At 36.4% G+C, this 22106-nt stretch overlaps 1 protein-coding gene across 1 annotated transcript in view; it reads left to right on the top strand.

The window, feature by feature from the left end:
• LOC140142351 (uncharacterized) overlaps nucleotides 1-18538 on the top strand; it is a 44144-nt gene extending 25606 nt beyond the window's left edge. The window contains exons 2-3 of the mRNA XM_072164320.1: nucleotides 14987-17054; nucleotides 18518-18538. Of these exons, the coding sequence (XP_072020421.1) occupies nucleotides 14987-17054; nucleotides 18518-18538 (2089 nt within the window). The remainder of the gene's footprint in view (nucleotides 1-14986; nucleotides 17055-18517) is intronic.
• Nucleotides 18539-22106: the final 3568 nt, after the last annotated feature.

Below are 22106 nucleotides of genomic sequence, written 5' to 3'. Positions count from 1 at the left end.
TTCAGATGCCCATCCCGACATTCATTATTCCTGCCTTGATTTTGACTTCAAAAATATTTCCTCTCCTTTGAATGTTTGTGTCTATTATTTCCTATTGAATTTTGTCATGATTAATGGACTGTATGTATCGTCTATAGTGCCCTGCTGGCGACTTTATGCTTATTGTGTGGGAGCAGGTGATTGTGAGTTGAGGCTTTCTGGTTCTCAACCCTCCATGGCTCTGTGGATTTCAATTGGAATAGCCCATTTGAGCAGTTTCAGTGCACCGGGAAAATGTATAATTTAAGAAAGATGTGATGCTGATGAACTTGGGCAAAGCGTTCCTACGGAAATGTTTGCGTCGTTATCTATTACCGATGTTGAATCAGATATGACCGTTGGTTCTCCTTCTGGTAATTGTATTGGCGTCTCAATTCTGGTGACGAGTTACATAATTATGAGTCATTCTGAAAACAAGGCGTAAAATTACATGAAAAATTACGAGAGGCAGTGTGCTAAAATACATGTATGTTGATACATGTATAAACTTGCTAAGGGATGTTTACACGGTGATCAATGCATTTCCGCGAGATATTACTCTCACCTTCCTTTCATTTGCTAATGATAGCGTGTTGACGGTTCGAGGCTACAGATTATTAGCACCCTAGAGACGATAGATTGGTTTTCAACAATACGATGATATTAATTCCCAAATCCCAATTTTACTCTGAAAACTTATTGACAGCATAAATCAAAGCAAGTTACAATTGAAAATACAAACACAAAACATCCAGCCAAACAAACGAATACAGCCCCTATTGAGTTAAGTAGTGCATTTATTTTCCATCAAATAGACAACATGTTTACAAGAAACAAAATAAACGAAAAGTCTGATGAATCGATCAGGATTGGATGTCAATAATTTCCCTAAAACGGTACCATTTTGTTAATATAAATGTAGGACATCAACGTTTGAAGCACAATGTCGTGATCAATAATGCAAAGAGATACAAATGAACTGAATCGTATCTCCCTATAGCTCGCATTACCCTTTTCGACATAATTATAAAAGTTCAATTTACTAAGACACACCGTCAGCTTTATCAAATCTGTTTTGCAACACAATACACGTAAGTAGCTTTGAACTATTCATTTACTGCTGAGTACTTCTTTTTTACACATGTAAATATGTGATAACATCAAATATGCACCGGTTGCTTATATAAAGCTTATTTTGACGCTTCAGCCTGTTTTATAGCTCAAATATCATAAGAATAGCAACGTCTCTATCCATTTATTGCGTAATCACTATTATCAGTCATACCACGCCTTATCTAAAAGATCTCTGGCTGCAGGTTAGGGAGTGGATTACTTTCAAGAACTTCGTGTATATTACAAATTCTCACAGGCCAGCTCGTATAAGCCTTCACTCGACCTCTGACATTACTCGCCACAATGAACCAAAACCAAATACCCTCATGTTTGACAAAGCTGTCTAAATCTTACATTGCACTCTTTCAATCGGGAGTTCACTACTTGGTGCCCATATTCATCAGTTCACCTCAATCTGCGAAGCTGAATTTTTACTACATCGCTAAGCCATAGCGATTGGTTTTAAGTCAATGAGGTAGAGAGCTTTTTGTTGCCGTGGGAAAAGCGCACCGAAACATTAGCAAAATACCAATCGCTCGTCGCTCAGCAATGAAGTATAAATGCAGCTTTAATGCTTACATAAGTTCATCGAAACAGCGCTTTACATAAATTGTAAGGGGGCCCAAATGTTAGAATATGGTGCAACAGATTGACAAGCCTAGTTCTAAAAGTACACGATCACTAGGGCTCATATGTGGCAAATGTATGGGCCCTAAGTTGTAGATGTGCCTTTTGCCCATTGTGGCCCCAGATATACAAGGCTAGGGGCCCCAGGGGCCCAAATGTTAAAACAAAGGGCCGGCCGTTTCTCAGCAAATAAAGGGCTCAGCTACAGGGTTCAGATTTGGCACACAGATGTCTTTAGTATTATATTGTCATATGTATATATAACCCCCATATGTCACATAATATGGGCCCCAGGGCCCCAAACGCTAAAATATAGGGCCGGCCGTTACTCATTAAATAAAGCAGCTACAATGCCCAGCTTGAGTCTACTGATAGCACTTGAGAAAGAAGCTGACTGATGTGATGGATGACTCTGGTCATCCACTCCACGATCGTTTCTCATGTCAGCTGATGCCCAGATCCGGTCGGATGCGCTTGTCCTTAGCCTTGACAAACCGATATCTTTCCTCCTTCGTTCCACAAGCTATTAGACTTCATAACTCTAACTACATACGGGGTACTTAGTAATATATAATTGGCAGTGCTTCATCTTTTTTGCTGTGTTTTTGATATTTTGTAGTAATTATGTGTTTTGAATGTATGAGCAGTAGCACTCATGAGTGTAATGTCCCTTGTGGATTTAATAAAGTTTTACTTGACTTGACTTGAATCATACTTCAGCATATGTACATGAGTTCCATATATCACATAATATTGGTCCCAGGGCCCCAAACGCTAAAACATAGGGCCGGCCGTTACTCAGTAAATAAAGTAGCTACAGTAACCAGATTGAGTCTACTGATATCACTAGAGAATTATACTTCAACATAATTATGTACATGTGCCTCATATGCCAAATATTATGGGCCCCAGGGCCCCAAATTTTAAAACAAAGGGCGGGCCGTTTCTAATCAAAGAAAGCAGCTTCCGGGCTCAGAATTTGTACACAGATAGCACCAGAGAATAGTATTGTTACTAACACCCACACACCCATCCACCCCACACACGTAGGATTAAACAGACAGATCGTATTATATCATAATTGGAAATACCAGCGTGAAACGTTAAGGCTGTTCCAGTTAAATTACATACCCATTGGCTGTTCCATTTAATTTACACATTCCCTCTGAAATGTCCCCAAAAAGGCTGTTCCGTTTAATTTACATACTCCCTCTGAAATGGCTGTTCCATTTAATTTACGTACTCCCTCTGGAATAGTTTCCCCTTAATCATATTGCATAGCCTCACTGTGAGTAAGAGAGGCTGACAACACCAACCTATGGAGAGTAAGAGAAACGACTCCCCTGGGAGGGGACTTTTTACAATTACTTTATTTTAAGTGCTACGACAGTGCAACCTACATTCAATTAAAGCTTGTGACTTGGCCTTCACTTTTTACACATTTTCTGCTCAATTGGGCGACTTTTTACAATTTCTTTATTTTAAGTCCTCCGTAAATAAGGACTGTAAGTTTGGGTACACCGATAACATGCCGTATTTGTGTACAAATATATAGCCTTCTAGTGTATTCTCTTTATGAGATCCATTCACATTACAATCATATTGATACAGATCTGCCTAGAATTATTGCAAACATGATGATATGTAGCAAATCTGGGATTTTAACAATGTTCTAATAATATACATTTCTCATTACATCACTTCCTGTAGATATTCCCGATGATGTCATCCTCTCTTTACACTCTCAGGGATTTTCCCCTTGACATAAATAGTCTTGATAAATTATGTTGTTATTGCAGTCACCTGGGTGTTCCCCCTGATGTCATAATAAACACACTATTGCATGATTAGAAAGGTAACTTCCCCTATTTCATGACATAGGAGTATACAGGGTACATCACACTACTCCCCATTCCAGAATAATACAGCTGTAATTTTTTGGGATTAAAACAATATTATCAAGTTCTGCCAAATGAAGCAATGTTCAAACCTAATCGTTCATTTAGTCTGGAGATAAAAGGAAAAAGTACACTCTTTTACTAATTTTTTGAAAAATAAGCCAAAATCATGCATTTTTCGCATGTTTTCTGATCATCAAGTCACAAAAATCACAGACTTGGAACAAGCCTAAGCATTCAAAATATTGAGTATGTGCCGAAATTTTGCTCTAAGTTTCACTTTTTGGTGTTACTTTAATTAAATGATTGGGTATAAGAATGAAACACGTCTTTTCCCAAATTTAGAATGCATAAACTAAAATTAGTCTTGGTACAAGTCGTTCGGCTTGATTGTCACAGTATACGAAAAACACCCTAAAATTTGACTTATTGTTAATTAGGACTAACTAAAGGATTAGGATTTAGCTATGTTTCTTTTGGCAAAACAGGATAATATTTTCTTATTCAAAAAAATTACTTCTGTATTTTTCTGGAATAGGGAGTAGAGAGTTTTCTGACGGATTATCTATTCAAAACCACTCTGTCAGGTAAGCTTCTAGATTCTAGAAAGTGAACGTGTAAGTTAATAGTATAGCAGTAAATTATGAACGTAAATACCCCATTTAAGACAAAAAGTTTTTATGTACTACAAAATCACAAGTTATGGATTATCTAGTTAAAATAACACATATCAGGCACTCTGAAAACAAGGCGTAAAAGAACATGAACCATGATGAGACCAGTGTGCTAAAACATGTTGATATAAACCTATTAAAGGATGCTCACATGGTGTTCATTGCATATCCGGGAGATTTCACTCATATATTCCTCCCTTTAGCCAATTATACCGTGTTCGCTATTCGAGGCTACAGAATATAAGCATCCTACAGACGGCAGATTGGTTTTCAACAACAAGATGATAATTCCCAAATTAAGAGAATGAATTAGAAAAAAAACCTTTCAGTTACAATTGAAAATACAAAATCTAACCAACCAGCAGTGGACTTCGGTTGTATATATAAATGCGCATACTAGTATATAAATGCGCACGTGACATCTACAAGTCGCCATACCGTATTAAACGATATAAGGTACCCGGATGTACATAAACTCCCCGTGCAAAAGTATAGGGGAAAATGACAGGTCGCAAGGAAAATTGCTTTTTGCAAAATAGTGGCATTGATTGCAAAGGGTAAAATAACTTGACCCGAAAGATAAACTCTTTATTAACGTTTTCCATCACGGAAAAAAATTAACTACGGAAAAGCTAGATATAGCTGATTTACAAACTTATATTTCATAATTTCCGTGCTAAATGGGCGTGCCAATTGGCCATATCTATGACGTAGTGCTGGTTTCACACGGTTGTTTGATGTATATAGAATTGGCTTCATTATTAAGAAAATGCAAACTATAGATGGCGCTATTTATCATAAATCATATTTCTTAATTGGCAAGGGGTAGGTAATCAATACTGCCACTTAAACAGGTGGAATAGGTGAAACAAGCAACAAAGAAATTTTATAAACATATTTCATCAAATAATAAAAGGAATTATTTTTATTAAAAGCCTAATTTCCAGTATCTAAATAGCGCCACCAATCTTGTCATTAATAGATACATTTTATATCCGAAAAAGCTTTAAAAAATGCTGTGAAAGTAAATAATGTTGTAAATAAGGGGAAATTAAAGTTGAAAATCACTCAAAAGCATCTGTATACATTAGTATGATACCGCTTTAAGCTGTTTAAGCCTAAAGATTGGGCTGTACAGTCATGATGTTTTGTTTGAAAAACTAATAAATGATCACATCAAACAACCGTGTTCATACTATCATGCTGCTTGCCGCCGAGTGGCGTGACACACGCGCATTGTAGACAAACAGACACAATCAAGACTTGTGAATGGCTGATAAGTCATGCCTCTTGTCGCAACGGCATGAAAGTATGAAAGGGGACATGATTGGCTTTAAGGTCAGAACTGTGCAGGCGGCGGATGACATGATCGAGCCGGCAACTTGTGAAACCGCCCGGCCGTATGGCATTTTCCAATATAGTCGGTTAATTTTGTGAGGTTCATTATCGAACCCCAGCGGTTTTAGCTTGTATTTATATTATTTATCAACATAGGCCTATTTGTTTGTGATATTTCAAGCGTTTTAAAATTTCAAAATAATCCCATTCAATTACACGGTTGACGATGAAAATTTACTGAATTTAGAGAATGCAATGCGGCCACCACCTGGAACTGTGGTCGCAATTTCAGTGATTGACAGTGAGGTAACACGAACATGGCACTGGCCATCTGGTCACGTGCGCATTTATATATGCGCATTTATATATACAACCGAAGTCCACTGACCAGCCAAACAAAGAAGTACAACTCTCCTTTATTTATCCCTTTACTTTCAAGTCTTCGTATATAGTTAATCGTTTTATTTATTTTCAATCAAATAGACAACATAAAGGAAATAAAACCGTAAAGCATGAAGAATTGATGACATCAACATTTGAAGAGCAACGTCGTGATCAATAATGCAAAGAGATACAAATAAACTGAATTGTATTTGGCCACGTGTCTCAAGTATTTCGTGACATACAGTTTTATAGCCGAAAACATCAGTTATGAGATGAATGGTTATTATTTTATGTACCAATTATGTACATTTACAGAATACCCAGCGTGTATAAGAAGATATACAGGGTGCAACAATTAACTTTTAATGAACATGTGGTACAATATTGGAGTGCCTATTTCTTTTCAGCAGTATTTTCTCAATATGTGCACCACAAAATCAAACAGAGCTTGGAAAAACCAGCCAGAAAATATATACTTTATATAGAGTGCAATGCTTGCTTCTATACAGGGTGATAAACATTTGCTTTGTTATTAGAACTAATCAATTATTCAAAAGGTTCAATTAGTGCTAATTAGCTGATTAAATACCTGTAACTGTTTTTACTCATAATTAATCATTCCAACCAGAAATAATACATTATTTGTCACTTTAATACTTGCAATTCTGAAAATTTACTGTTTTGAACGAGCCTGTAAACGTTCTTGCTAGTCTAATTAATTAGATGAAATTACAAAGTACATAATAACTTAGTTCCTACATTTACGAACATCAAATTGGTACTAACAAATTAATGATTTTAGTTTCCAACTCAACATAAAAGGAGAAATAGTTTTTCATCAAGTTGTTTATAAACATTTTTCATAGACTTTCTATGGCACCGTGTCCGCACATTCGTGTCCGCACATACTCCACCCTGCAAGTTCGTTAGCTTAATTTGATCATAAATCTTATCATCATCATTTCATCTATTTTCAAGAAAAATGTCACGCCTCGACCCTGCTAAAGGTCCCAATTTGAGACACATGAGCAGTTCTCCAGAGCTCACACTATCCTTTTCGACTTAAAAATGTCAATTTACTAGAGAAACAGCTCTATCAAATCTGCATTGCAATACAATACATGTAAATAACTGTCAGCTATACAGTAGCAACATCAATTCAAATACACATCGGCTGCTTATATATAAAGCCCCGGGGGCCACTCAGATTTATACTTGTAAGCATCCGCGTGGAAGAAAACGCGTATTTAGGGTGGTTTTGAAAAGCAAAACGAGAATCCGAGCGGATCCGCGATTAGGGTCTCAACACATGAGATGTAGCTCTGTATTATGCAAGTTGCAGTAAAAATAGAATAAAAAGCGTACCATGAATACCATTTTGCCCTGTCTACACATAGCATCGACACAGAGCGTGGTACAAACAAAGTGAAACCTTTTGAAATCTTGTTTATTGAAAAAGCAGGGATTTTGTACTTAGAATATGTTTATCTATACATAAAACTATGAGGGTGTTGACACACTTCATATTATGCAACAAACGAAAAATCAATCCCGCCAACAATGATTAATCCACCATTCAGTGCCGATGTAAAGACAAATATCAGTGGAAAGTTCCTATAACTGCTCACCGATCACATCCTCGCATGGCACAAACTGCATAATGTCTTTAACAGCATTACTATCAAAATTAGCTATACAATTTCAATTGCAAAACACCATAAGAAGTTATTACAATATTAAAACTGCCCATCTTTTCGCCCAAGTGTTAGAAATAATTCCCCGCCTTATCACAATATACACTTTCATACGTTTCCATTTCCTAAATTCTCTAGTGACTCAATTCCCACTGACCTGTCTCCACCATACTCCCATTACAACTCTGATTATTTGATAAAATACACATTCCTTTACAATTGAACATTGAATTATTCATATGCAAATTTGTTTTTCCTTGATGTTCAAATTACTTTAAAAGGTGTCAGGTTTCACATCTAGAGTCACTCCCTTAACTGTCTAGACTCTTTTCGTGGAAGACGATCAGCAGTATGGAGGCATTATAAAAGTGGTCTAAACATGTTTTAAACCGATTAATTGGGTAGAGCAAAGTACCCTGATCAATATGCCTTTTGTTTGGAGTCAATCGGATATTCGGTTTTCAAAATATATTAATTTATATTTTCTTTGTATCTTATTGTTTTTATCAATAATCAATAAAGTTAATGAGCTAAAATGAGTGGAGCAGCTCATTAACATATAATTTTTGCCAATATTTTGCTAAAAACCCATGCATAAATGTTCAGGGTACTTTTATTTTGCATAATTTTGCCCTGAAACTTGGTCAAAGTGTTTCTAATATGTTCTAATATATTATATAGTGAAGCCGCCCCCTAATTTGCATATTTGCATAATTAATTAGCATTTATGCAAATCAGCTCATTATTGACCATGACCTTTTTTGCGACCTTTTTTGCGATGTTTGCTAGATAACGAAACATCCTAGAAGTTGAGAAGTGGTCCTTCTTTGACTTAAATGACAAACATTTTTAGTTTCTGGCCAAATAAACTGACGTTTATAACTCCAGAACCGTATGTCGTAGATAAGTCAAACTGCACACTTTCTCAATCGTTGTGACCAGAGGGATACTTTGGCATGTTTTGACAAATTCTGAGCAGTTTTGACATTTGAACCATGTATAAATTTCATCCCTTGGAACATTTTTTTGAATTTTCAACATAGTATTTTTTAGTACGTCAGTTAGAAGTTGCTTTCTCGTTTTTTTAACTGAACTAGATGGGATTAAAACTCAGACCTGCCAAATTTACTTGTTCGTGGCGAGATCAGCTGGGCGAGACACTGACATACTTTCAGTTAAACTGAATACCATAATTGTTTAGGTGCCCTTAACAAAAAAGACTAGGATACAAAGGTTTACAAGTGTCTCAGCCAGATTTTGACATCGTGCCTAGACAATATATATTAAAAACACAATTCGTGCTCAATACAAAATTCGCATTTATTTCGCTTCTATCCCTGAGTTACCATATTACTAATGCATATAACAAATTCAGAGCTAGCGGGAACTTGTGTTGATCGTCTGGTAGCGGTTTCTAGTGGCGGCAAATTCTGAGTTATCCGAAACAACTTGTCTCGTGATTTCAATATTTTCTTCGAAGTATAAGTCACAGATGAATAATTAATTATACAATACATTCCTTAGTAGCTTTTGTGTACACTGATTTGAAAATACATCTTAAATTAGCGCCTACAGCTACTGCTAGTCTATTGACTGTCTGCTCAGTTGTTGGGCCGCTGCCGTGATTCTATCCCTATTGTCCTGGATGCTTGCTGGCGGTGTATCGGTACATCCTGGCCTTAATGTAAACAAATAAAAGGTAAACTAATGTAGAGTGGCAAGTTTTCCGTGATTTAAAACACCGAATTCCGCGATTTTCCGTGCGTGGTTTTAAATACTAAATTCCGTGATTTTCCGTGATGTAATTTCAATTCCGTGTTCACATTCGGGATATAGTTACTTGCACTATCTTCTTAGTTGTTTTAAGCCTGATATCTTTGAATACGGACTTCATTTTCATTATTTTATTATTTTAACCACACATCTCATTATGTTTTCTTCGATTTTTTTTTCTAAAGGATAAAACACGTTTTCCGCGAATTTCCGTGTTTTCCGTTTTTTTCTGAAATTCCTTGAATGTGTCCGTTTTTCCGTGACACGGAAAACTTGCCACTCATATTCTAATGGATCAAATCGGGTGACCTTGCAGGCGGTTCTTGGGCATGGACGAAATTAAATTCTTGCACAAATTGTAATTCATTTAATTCGATGCAGACGAATTCAACTGGAAGAAATGTTGATATGTTTGGTATTTATTTATTTTGTATTTATTTGAAATGCTGTGTAGTCTCATTTCAAATTACAAAGTAGTCCAAATTTTGATGATTATAAAGGAACGTTTACTTTTCAGAAGAATTGAGGTTGAGTTTTTGCTTATGTTGGTCTGAATATTTACCTGAATATTTCCAAGTATATCCTGTTGATCCCGTTTTTTTATCATTATAAACGGAAGTGGTATTTAACCTACCGCATTGCTTTGTGTATGCTTTTTCAATTATCGCGTTTCACAATACGATGCGCCGCCAGCGGTTGCTCTTGGTAGTCAAATTTCTGACTCCAGAGTCGACATCGCCGTTCTAGCTGCTATTGAATTTTCACGCGAGGGTGATAATAAATATGTTGAAAAACAGCTCCACGAAAGATTCACTGTGATCACAAAATCCATACACCACCTGTTGAAGACATGGTCTTTGATTTTCCACACAGGTTTTATGAATTTCAAATAGGGTTACCTAAATGTACGACTCCTTTTGAATCTACATCCATATAGGGGTTATATGGATTTCAATTGCATTCTCCCATTTGAGCGTTTCGGTGCACCCGGAAAATGTTAGTAAGACATATTCCAATTTTACTCTAAAAAGGAAATTGAAAGAATGAATCAGAACGAGTTATATAAAAGTTCAATTCACTAGAGAAACAACTCTAACAAATCTGTATTTCAATACAACACACGTAAATAGCATTGAACTATTCATTTATTGCTGAGCACTTCTTTATTTACACATGTAAATATGTGTATTTTGACGCTTCAGCCTTTTTTATAGCTCAAATAGCATAAGAATAGCAACGGCTCTATCTATTTATTGCGTAATCACTATTATTAGTCATACCACGCCTTATATAAAAGATCTCTGACTGCAGGTTAGGGAGTTGTTTGCTTTCACTTGGTGTATATTACAAAATCTCACAGGCCAGCTCGAGTAAGCCTTCACTCGGCGTCTGACATTACTCGCCACAATGAGCCATAAACCAAGGGTTACGGTTCGCTATCTCTAAGGTTCGCTATCTCTAAGGTTCTCTATCTCTAAGGTTCGTTATCACTAATTACGAAAAAGGTTCGCTATACCTAAGGTTCGATATCACTAATTTTGAAAAAGGTAAGGTATCTCTAATTTTAAATAAGGTCCGCTATCACTAATTTATTGAAGGTTCGCTATCTCTAAGGTTCGCTATCACTAATTTAAAATAAGGTCCGCTATCTCTAATTTTAACAATCCCGGTATCCCTAAGGTTCGCTATCACTAATTTCAAATAAGGTTCGCTATCTCTAATTTTAAATAAGGTTCGCTATCTCTAATTTTAAATAAGGTTCGCTATCTCTAATTTTAAATAAGGTTCACTATAGCGGTCCTTATTTAAAATTAGAGATAGCGGACATTATTTGAAATTAGAGATAGCGGACCTTATTTAAAATTAGAGATAGTGGACCTTATTTAAGATTAGTGATAACGAACCTTAGGTATAGCGAACCTTAATCGAAATTAGTGATAACGAACCTTAGAGATAGCGAACCTTAATTAATTAGGGATAGCGAACCTGAAACAAAAATTAGTGATAGCGAACCTTAGGTATAGCGGACCTTTATTGGAATTAGTGATAACGAACCTTACAGATAGCGAACCTTCAATAGATTAGTGATAGCGGACCTTATTCAAAATTAGTGATAGCGAACCTTATTTTAAATTAGTGATAGCTAACCTTATTTATAATTAGTGATATCGAACATTAGAACTAGCGAACCTTATTCTAAATTAGTGATATCGAACCTTAGAAGTAGCGGACCCTTTTTTAGGTATAGCGAACCCTTTTCTCTATTAGAGATAGCGGGATTCTGATCTCCATAGACTTTACACGTTAGTGATAGCGAACCTTAGAGATAGCGAACCTTAGAGATAGCGGACCTTAGAGATAGCGGGATGTCACCAAACCAAGCACTCTCAGGTCTGACAAATCTGCTTAAATCGCATATTGCGCTCTTTCAATCTGGAGTTCACTAGTCGGTACCCATCAGTTCACCTCAATCTGCGAAGCTGGTATTTTACGACATCGCTAAGCCGTAGTTTAATAGTTTTTAGTCAATGAGGTTGAGTTTTTGCTTATGTTGGTCTGAATATTTACCTGAATATTTCCAAGTATATCCTGTTGATCCCGTTTTTTTATCATTATAAACGGAAGTGGTATTTAACCTACCGCATTGCTTTGTGTATGCTTTTTCAATTATCGCGTTTCACAATACGATGCGCCGCCAGCGGTTGCTCTTGGTAGTCAAATTTCTGACTCCAGAGTCGACATCGCCGTTCTAGCTGCTATTGAATTTTCACGCGAGGGTGATAATAAATATGTTGAAAAACAGCTCCACGAAAGATTCACTGTGATCACAAAATCCATACACCACCTGTTGAAGACATGGTCTTTGATTTTCCACACAGGTTTTATGAATTTCAAATAGGGTTACCTAAATGTACGACTCCTTTTGAATCTACATCCATATAGGGGTTATATGGATTTCAATTGCATTCTCCCATTTGAGCGTTTCGGTGCACCCGGAAAATGTTAGTAAGACATATTCCAATTTTACTCTAAAAAGGAAATTGAAAGAATGAATCAGAACGAGTTATATAAAAGTTCAATTCACTAGAGAAACAACTCTAACAAATCTGTATTTCAATACAACACACGTAAATAGCATTGAACTATTCATTTATTGCTGAGCACTTCTTTATTTACACATGTAAATATGTGTATTTTGACGCTTCAGCCTTTTTTATAGCTCAAATAGCATAAGAATAGCAACGGCTCTATCTATTTATTGCGTAATCACTATTATTAGTCATACCACGCCTTATATAAAAGATCTCTGACTGCAGGTTAGGGAGTTGTTTGCTTTCACTTGGTGTATATTACAAAATCTCACAGGCCAGCTCGAGTAAGCCTTCACTCGGCGTCTGACATTACTCGCCACAATGAGCCATAAACCAAGGGTTACGGTTCGCTATCTCTAAGGTTCGCTATCTCTAAGGTTCTCTATCTCTAAGGTTCGTTATCACTAATTACACTAATTAAGAAAAGGTTCGCTATACCTAAGGTTCGATATCACTAATTTTGAAAAAGGTAAGGTATCTCTAATTTTAAATAAGGTCCGCTATCACTAATTTATTGAAGGTTCGCTATCTCTAAGGTTCGCTATCACTAATTTAAAATAAGGTCCGCTATCTCTAATTTTAACAATCCCGGTATCCCTAAGGTTCGCTATCACTAATTTCAAATAAGGTTCGCTATCTCTAATTTTAAATAAGGTTCGCTATCTCTAATTTTAAATAAGGTTCGCTATCTCTAATTTTAAATAAGGTTCACTATAGCGGTCCTTATTTAAAATTAGAGATAGCGGACATTATTTGAAATTAGAGATAGCGGACCTTATTTAAAATTAGAGATAGTGGACCTTATTTAAGATTAGTGATAACGAACCTTAGGTATAGCGAACCTTAATCGAAATTAGTGATAACGAACCTTAGAGATAGCGAACCTTAATTAATTAGGGATAGCGAACCTGAAACAAAAATTAGTGATAGCGAACCTTAGGTATAGCGGACCTTTATTGGAATTAGTGATAACGAACCTTACAGATAGCGAACCTTCAATAGATTAGTGATAGCGGACCTTATTCAAAATTAGTGATAGCGAACCTTATTTTAAATTAGTGATAGCTAACCTTATTTATAATTAGTGATATCGAACATTAGAACTAGCGAACCTTATTCTAAATTAGTGATATCGAACCTTAGAAGTAGCGGACCCTTTTTTAGGTATAGCGAACCCTTTTCTCTATTAGAGATAGCGGGATTCTGATCTCCATAGACTTTACACGTTAGTGATAGCGAACCTTAGAGATAGCGAACCTTAGAGATAGCGGACCTTAGAGATAGCGGGATGTCACCAAACCAAGCACTCTCAGGTCTGACAAATCTGCTTAAATCGCATATTGCGCTCTTTCAATCTGGAGTTCACTAGTCGGTACCCATCAGTTCACCTCAATCTGCGAAGCTGGTATTTTACGACATCGCTAAGCCGTAGTTTAATAGTTTTTAGTCAATGAGGTAGAGAGCTTTTTGTTGTCTTGGGAAAAGCGTGCTGAACATTAGCAAAATACAATTCGCTCCTCGATCAGCAATGAAGTATCAATTCAGCTTTATTGCTCACATAACCTCATTGAAACATCGCTTAATAGTACATGTATCACATGTATCTTGAAATTGAACATCACACGAATGCTTAAAATATTTGCCTCAATATGTGACATGATCAAGGGGAATGAGTCACATGTCGACCCTGGTCGAAAATGAGTTCTAAAGAGGACATTTAGAGCTTTCAGAAACTGAAAACGCATGTTGATATGACTTTTTGTTGCGAAGTTAGGTAAATCTATTAATTGCTGAAAACAATATAAACTAATTTTTTATTTATTTATTTATATCTAACATTTGGCACAAGGCCAGGTATATCCAATATTGAAAACACAATAAATTGCAGGGTTGCCCTTAGATTAAAATCAAAACATTATTAAAAGAATTTTAGTACAAAACAAAAAGAATTTTAGCATTTTCTATGCCAATATCTCAAAATCGATATTAGCGATATCCGACTCATTTCGCTTGATCGTGTCACGTCACATATATCAAATAAATCGTGTTTTAACGAACTTATGTTTTCAATATGGGAGTCTTTAACTTCAAGCAATTGTAGAGACATTTGAATATCACATAATTTTTTATTTTTGGAATCTCGGTTTATCTATTATTTCATTACTAATTGACACAATTTCTCATAAAAAATATGAATATTTGGCACAAATAAATCTTCTGAGATAAATGGTTTTCTTTAGCTTTAAAATATTTTCAACTGAAAACTCTTTACTGAATTATACAATGCAGTATAAGCAATATCTGTCCTCATTCTTTTGGGAATAAACCATAGTATCTATATATAACAAGAGTGTTGTCAACTTGTCTTCCCACAGTCTTACCGAACATGAAGCCTCTGTTCTATCCCGCGGGCTGAAATTTTGTCCGACAAGTACCTCTCTTGATGATCTTGAGCTTCGTACGGACTTGGATAAATTTGCCCGCCGACTTCGTCTTAAAGTTCACTTTCACAGAGACGATGAGGAGAACACTAACACCACTCCTACGACTGATGAAAGTCTTCTTAATCATCCACTCTTGAAGCGGGAAAGTCTTTTCACACCCAATGCTGGTCAAGATCCATTTCTTGATGCTTATATCACTGAGGTTAAGGCAGACATTATCCAAGGGATAAAGCCTAAAACATATCGGAACATCTCTCGTGATGATAACAAGGCTCTGCATGATATCAAAAATAATCGTAGTATTGTTATCAAGGAGGCTGATAAAGGTTCTGCAGTTGTCATTCAAGACAGGGAAAGTTATGTTCACGAGTGTTTAAGACAACTCAGCAACTCTGATCACTACCAACAACTTGACCATGATCCTACCCCTGAATTTGAAAAACGTGTGTGTAAAGGTCTTAACAAAGCCTTGGAGGTGGACCTTATAGATCATGATCACAAGGTTGCGCTCACACCCAAACGTCCCAAACCAGGTAGATTTTATACTCTACCTAAGATCCACAAACATTTTGACTCTATACCAGTTGGTCGTCCAATAGTTAGTGCCAATGGCAGCGTCACAGAGAAGGTTTCTCTTTTCATTGACCACCATCTCAAACCTCATGTCTCTACTTTGCCATCGTATGTTCAGGATGACATGGATTTCCTTCGCAAGCTAAAGGCCGTTAACGCACATGGGCCCCTTGCGCCTAACACCATACTTTGCACTATGGATGTTTCAGCCCTATACACTAATATCCCGGCTAACGAGGGTATAGATGCATGTCGTTCTTTTCTTGAACCCACTTACTCTCCTGACCAACTTGATGCTTTCTGTGACCTCATGGAAATTGTTCTTACTTGCAATAATTTCACATTTGACAGCACAAACTACAAGCAAATATTTGGGACCAGTATGGGAACGAAAATGGCGCCCTCTATGGCCTGTCTTTTCATGGGCCGTCTTGAAGAACGTCTGCTCTCTTCAATCTCCAAGAAACCCCTCATGTGGATGAGATATATCGATGATATTTTCTTTCTGTGGACACATGGACCTGATGAACTTCAGCACTTTGTCAACTTCTGCAATTCATTCCATCCAACTATCAAGTTTACCTCTGAATCTTCTACCAAGGAAATACCCTTCCTAGATGTACTGGTATCCATCAGAGATGATACTCTCCACACGGACCTGTACTCTAAACCCACTGATTCACATCAGTTTCTTCACTGGACTTCCTGTCATCCCAAGCATACCAAGTCAAGTCTTCCGTACAGCTTGGCTTTCCGGTTGAACCGCATCTGCTCCTCCCCTGAGACGCTTCAGAAGAGAAAAGTTGAACTTGAATGCTTTCTAAAGGCCAGAGGCTATCCTGGTTCTGTTATCAACAGACAAATCAACAAAGCTCTAGAGATTCCTAGATCTGATGCTCTCGAGCCTAAGACGCCAGACTCTGATAATCCAGAACGCATTCCACTGGTCATCACTTACCATCCTTCGCTTCCCAAACTTTCTCAGATACTTCACAAACACTTGCGTATCTTGCATTCTTCAGATAGATGTAAGAAGGCTATTCCTAACCTACCCATGGTAGCTTATCGGAGAAGTGCTAACATCAAGGACATGATTGTACGTTCATCCCTACCTCCAGCCCAACCTCCTCACAGAGGCTCGATTGCATGTGGCTCATGTACTTTATGTAATCATGAGATCCACTCTAAACCTAAATGGGGTGGTGGCTCACCAGTCGCACACACCAAGAAAGGGTCGTCTTTCACTAGTTCTTCCACAGGTGAAAGTCATGTCATCCACAAACACCTCAGTTGTCAGAGTGAGAATGTGGTCTACCTTATCACATGTGCTAATTGTCAAGTGCAGTATGTGGGAGAGACTGGTCGTAGCCTGAAAACCAGACTGACTGAGCATTGTGCCGATGCTCGTCTTAACAGAAATACACCAGTAGCTAAACATTTCAACCTCCCAGGACATTCTGCAAATCACATTACTGTCATGTGTATTGACAAACCCCCAAAGACTGACACTTTCATGCGAAAGAAACTTGAGAAAGACTGGATCTCTAAACTTCAGACAACCCAACCACTTGGCTTAAATGTTAAAGATTAACATGCCAGTGTATCTTTAGGCCTATGGATCTTGTTAGCATTTATTACTGGACCTACATGTAGGCCTAAATGTTTGATGTGTCAATTCACATTTGGCTTTCTTATTGTAGGCCTCGTTGCTTGCTAATATTTTTCCAGCTTTTAGCGGTCCCTGTATCACTACCTATTTTGACATATTTCATGTCAATTTGCAACGGTATTTCACTGTGCTTTGGTTTTAGTGATTTTTGGCTTTTTCACTTTCATCCGCAGGCTTATATCTGTACATGCACTGAAATTAAGTTTTATCATGCATGGACCACATGCTTTCTTACTTTCTCTGTTTTTCTACCTCCCCTTCTTTTCAGTATGCATATTACACTTTAATATTTGAGACCATCATTAACTTGTGTTTTATCCAGCAATTTTTGGCTTATTTTTCACTATACATGTTTTGTGTAGGTCTATAAACATTATTTGTTCTTTATTTAATATGCATTACTTTTCTCATAATATTGCAGTTTGAGTGACATTAGTCCACTTATCCTATCTATTCATTCTCTACAACCTCTATTGATTGCGACCCCACTTGACATTCACTTCCTGTCAATTAGGACAATACCCTATTGTCCTGTGGTGGTGCTTATTTACATATTGTTTCCCAGTCTAACTTTGTAGTGAATTTGCTCTCAATGAGAGAAGACACAACTTATTTTGCTCTGAGTTTGCTGTCTTTTTTGCTACTTATTTCAATTTGAACTTGCCTTCAATTTTTGACTTGAATTTGTTTTTAAACTACAGCATGTAGTTTTTTTTTTTTTGCTTTATATTTTGTTGTCTGTCCCTGAAGAAGAGCAGTTTATCTGCTCGAAACGTCGGTTATTTTTTGTCTGTTCAGTGTTTGACTGCTATGTACACAGTGATTTTCATCACTTCCAGTGTACTGTTTTCCTGACACTTTTGTGGGCTCTGGAATTGGCCATTTTTGGCCATCGAACTTTGCCTGTTTTGTGCCTACTCTGGATGTTTGGTTATAGCGTGTCTGTTTTTATGCACAGTGATTTTCATCACTTGTTCTAGTGCAGTTTTGTATTACCATTGATCCTTGTTGTTTTTGCAGGTTCAGCACTTACTTCTGTGGGCCTTGGAACTGGTAAATTTTGGCTATCGAACTTTGCCTACTTCTTCTGCCTACATTTGCTGTTTTTGTCCCCCTGCATACTGTCTAGTCTGCATTTTACTTGTTTCCCCACATCAAGTTGGTGTACCTTGCTTTTTTCTTTCCCATAGTATCTTGGCAATAACTGTTTATTGTTATAGGTTATAGGTATAATTGACTAAATTGATATGCTTCCATTGATAGGCCTAGCGATATAATCTGCATTCAGTAATGAGATTTATAATAATCGCCCACGCTGTCTCGTAAGGGACGCACCATTAGATATTATCGGGGGGGTTAGGAGTTTAGGTCAGGCGATTTTTTTTCTCTGCCTTTGAAAGCAATTTTTTTCACCGCTTTTCTCATCAGTGAGGCTTTTTTTTTTACTCATCATTAAGGCATTTTTTTTTAAACAAATGGAATATTCCTTTTAACGCTTTTTTCGTGTAAAGTAGACCACAGGTGTGAGGAAAATACTAGCTCAACCAGAAAACATTTGTTTTTATTTTTATAACGCGATCAATATGATCTTAGTCAATTTATGCTAGTTTATTTTTGAAAATGAAATTTAGGTCAGTTTCTGTATTTTATTTATCAAATGAGTATGAATCAATGTACACATTGTATTAGAACGAGTAGGATATATGTTTTCAAGAATATTAGGAATTATACGCATACACCTAACGCCTAACAATATCTACAGGCTGAGTCAAAAAGAAGTAAACTCATGTTTGAGGGGCTGTTACTCGAGATCTGTAAGGAATCTGTTAAAAATAAAAATACCACTAGAAAGAGCAAATTCTACACGTCTAAATAAAAAAAGAATTGTTGCAATTGTTTACAGCAAACTCAAGTTATACTCATTTGAATACAACCACCCATTTTTGTAGCTGCACACGGTTTCACTTCCCAAGTAGGGATCTACCTATTATATTGATTTGTATAAGGCGCGATATTCAAATGCAAATAAAGTGCTGTGGCAGGTGTGGTTTCGATCAATAATTCCTACATATTTTTCGATATGAATTTTACCTCATTGCACTACATTATAATACGGGCCAAATGACAACATGGCACCACAATTTACCGCACGGTAGCGCACGTTTCTGTCGACGAAGTATCATGAAACTAAGAGTCCCACTGAAGTTCAGCGTCTTTTTCGTCTCCAATTTCCTGCAGCTAACCGGGTTTCATGTAAGGGAGCAGTATATAAGAGTGTGAACAAGCTCAATTACATGGGACACTAAGGAACAGACAGCCGGAAGCTTCGGGCAGACCACGACCTGCTAGATCACAAGTGAACATTGCTAGAGTTAGACATGCGTTACAGCAAGACCAAAGATCAGCTCAATCCTTTACCCAACAATCCCCAATCAAGCTGCTGCCGGATCGTTCGTAAAGACTTGAATTGGTATCCCTACAAACTATAGTACCGTCGTGGACTTTGTTGAATATTAATTAAAAGCAAAAGTTGTATTTTCAACAATAAATCCTGTTAGCACTTTCCTGATTCCGGGGTTGATTCTTCGAAATTGAAATGGATGAAAATCAATCAGGTGTGTGCAGCTACAAAAATGGGTGGTTGTATTCAAATGAGTATAACTTTAGTTTGCTGTGAGCAATTGCAACAATTCTTTTTCTTATTTAGACGCGGAGAATTTGCTCTTTCAAGTGGTATTTTTATTTTTAGCAGATTTTTTGCAAATCTCGAGTTACAGCTCCTCAAACATGAGTTTACTTCTTTTTGACTCAGCCTGTATATTGAGTTTAGAGGTTTAAATTTTGCTATTATGGTAATGTATTAATACAATGGTAGTTTTAGATCTCTTTCAGATGGTACGTCCAAATGAATAAATGCTATTACCTTAGATCAAAAATTGTTGATGCTTTTAGCAAGATTTTGACCACTTCATTTTGATATAATTGTTGAATGAATCCGTATATGGGTAATAATAGTGTCCTGGGGTACCGCTTAAAGTTTTGACAATTAATTTCCATTGGTAGAGACACTTCATTGCACATGTCATGTATTATGCTGTATTCGTAAGTAACATTTCAGTATTTGTAGGTATAAGAATTAGACTTTTGGTGGATATCGCAATCAAAACTTCATTTTATAAAGCACTTTGAATGTATTATTTTCTTTATGTGCGTTTATTGATACTTTAGACCCTATCATGTATTAATAATGTCGTTTCACATCGATTGAAAGAAGATTGAAGTAAGAAACAAAGGCACTAAAGTGACTTTAATTTGCTTAATTGCACACAAATCGCTTAAAACCGTTATTGCAGACTTGTGAAGTCCATCTTGGAGTCAGTTACGTCTTGTGGCCTTTCGTTTGAGGGCAACTACAATTAGCTTTATACCAGGGTCCATCAATGTGTTGTCTAGATCATGAGACAATGAGAACAGTCGTTTTTCCATGGTATTCGTAGGTAACCTTAGCGAAAACGTCAAAAGTTACCTTCGAATAAATCAATTTGGACACAAATTATTCAGAAACTAGAAGGTCGGTAAACATTTAAAATGAAGCACACATGACAGTTGACAAATCCAAGTATTTATCCCCTTTTAATCTTCTTTGAATCTGATTTCTCTTTCAAATGAGCAGACCGTCGTCTATTTCAGTACATATTTTTCACCAATTAAGCCGTATTCAGTTTTGCGTGGTGGGCATGTATGTGAATTCGCAACTTTCATTGACATATATTATATTATTATGTACCAATATGGGCATTGGCATGAATGGCGGTGTTTCACAATACTGTCATGATGTCAAATTGTATTCGTAGGTAACATTCGGTTACCGAAATTTACCTACGAATACTTGCTTTTATTGTTGACATCTCAGAAATATTTAAACGCAGGCTATTGAAACTTGGTAGAAATAAAGAGTGTTTTACCCTGCACAAGTTACCTTAACTATTGTTTACTATTCTCTCACTTTTACCTACGAATACTTGCTTTTATTGTTGACATCTCAGAAATATTTAAACGCAGGCTATTGAAACTTGGTAGAAATAAAGAGTGTTTTACCCTGCACATATTGCTTAACTATTGTTTACTATTCTCTCACTTTGTGGAAATGGCACAGCTTTTAACATGTATTCGGAGGTAATGCATACTTTTTACCAAACCTACCGCTAAACACAATAATAAAGATGTCCGAATGCAATGCATTTCAGTATTGGACATATCAAAGCTTGTATCAATTGCGCATTTATTAGTGATTTCCATTTTTAAAGATATATCTAGTGCTATGAAAAATTGTATTCGTAGGTAATGTAAAAAATACCACTCAAAAATTTATCACAAAAAAAATCATAATTATGTACAAATATGTGAAAAATTGAACAGGCAATCTTTGAATACACACCTTTCAGGAAATTAATTTAGATTCAATCCAATGACTTCTTTTCATAACTGATTTATATGTTTTTAAAAATACTTTAAGAAATATTTTGAAAAAATGGGTAAAAATAGCATCTCATTTGGCCCTCTTTTTCTCCTATTTCTGACAAGTTTATCAAATGTATTTTGGTATGTAAAGAAACCTTTAATCGTTAGCTTTAATAAACCAAAACAATTATTTCAATCGTCTCACAACTTTTGAAGATATGCCCTGTTAATGAAAAGTTCCGGTTATATGACCAAATTAAAGTAAAATCAGACACCTTTATTGTTCACAAAAATATTTAAACTTGTATGGTATTTCTTGAGTTAAGCCTCAACCCTCGATATAATGCA

The sequence above is a fragment of the Amphiura filiformis genome, chromosome 2 (assembly GCF_039555335.1).
Source record: "Amphiura filiformis chromosome 2, Afil_fr2py, whole genome shotgun sequence".
NCBI lineage: Eukaryota > Metazoa > Echinodermata > Ophiuroidea > Amphilepidida > Amphiuridae > Amphiura > Amphiura filiformis.
The sequence above is the reverse complement of the archived record's forward strand: the minus strand, read 5'-3'. Positions and strand labels throughout refer to the sequence as shown.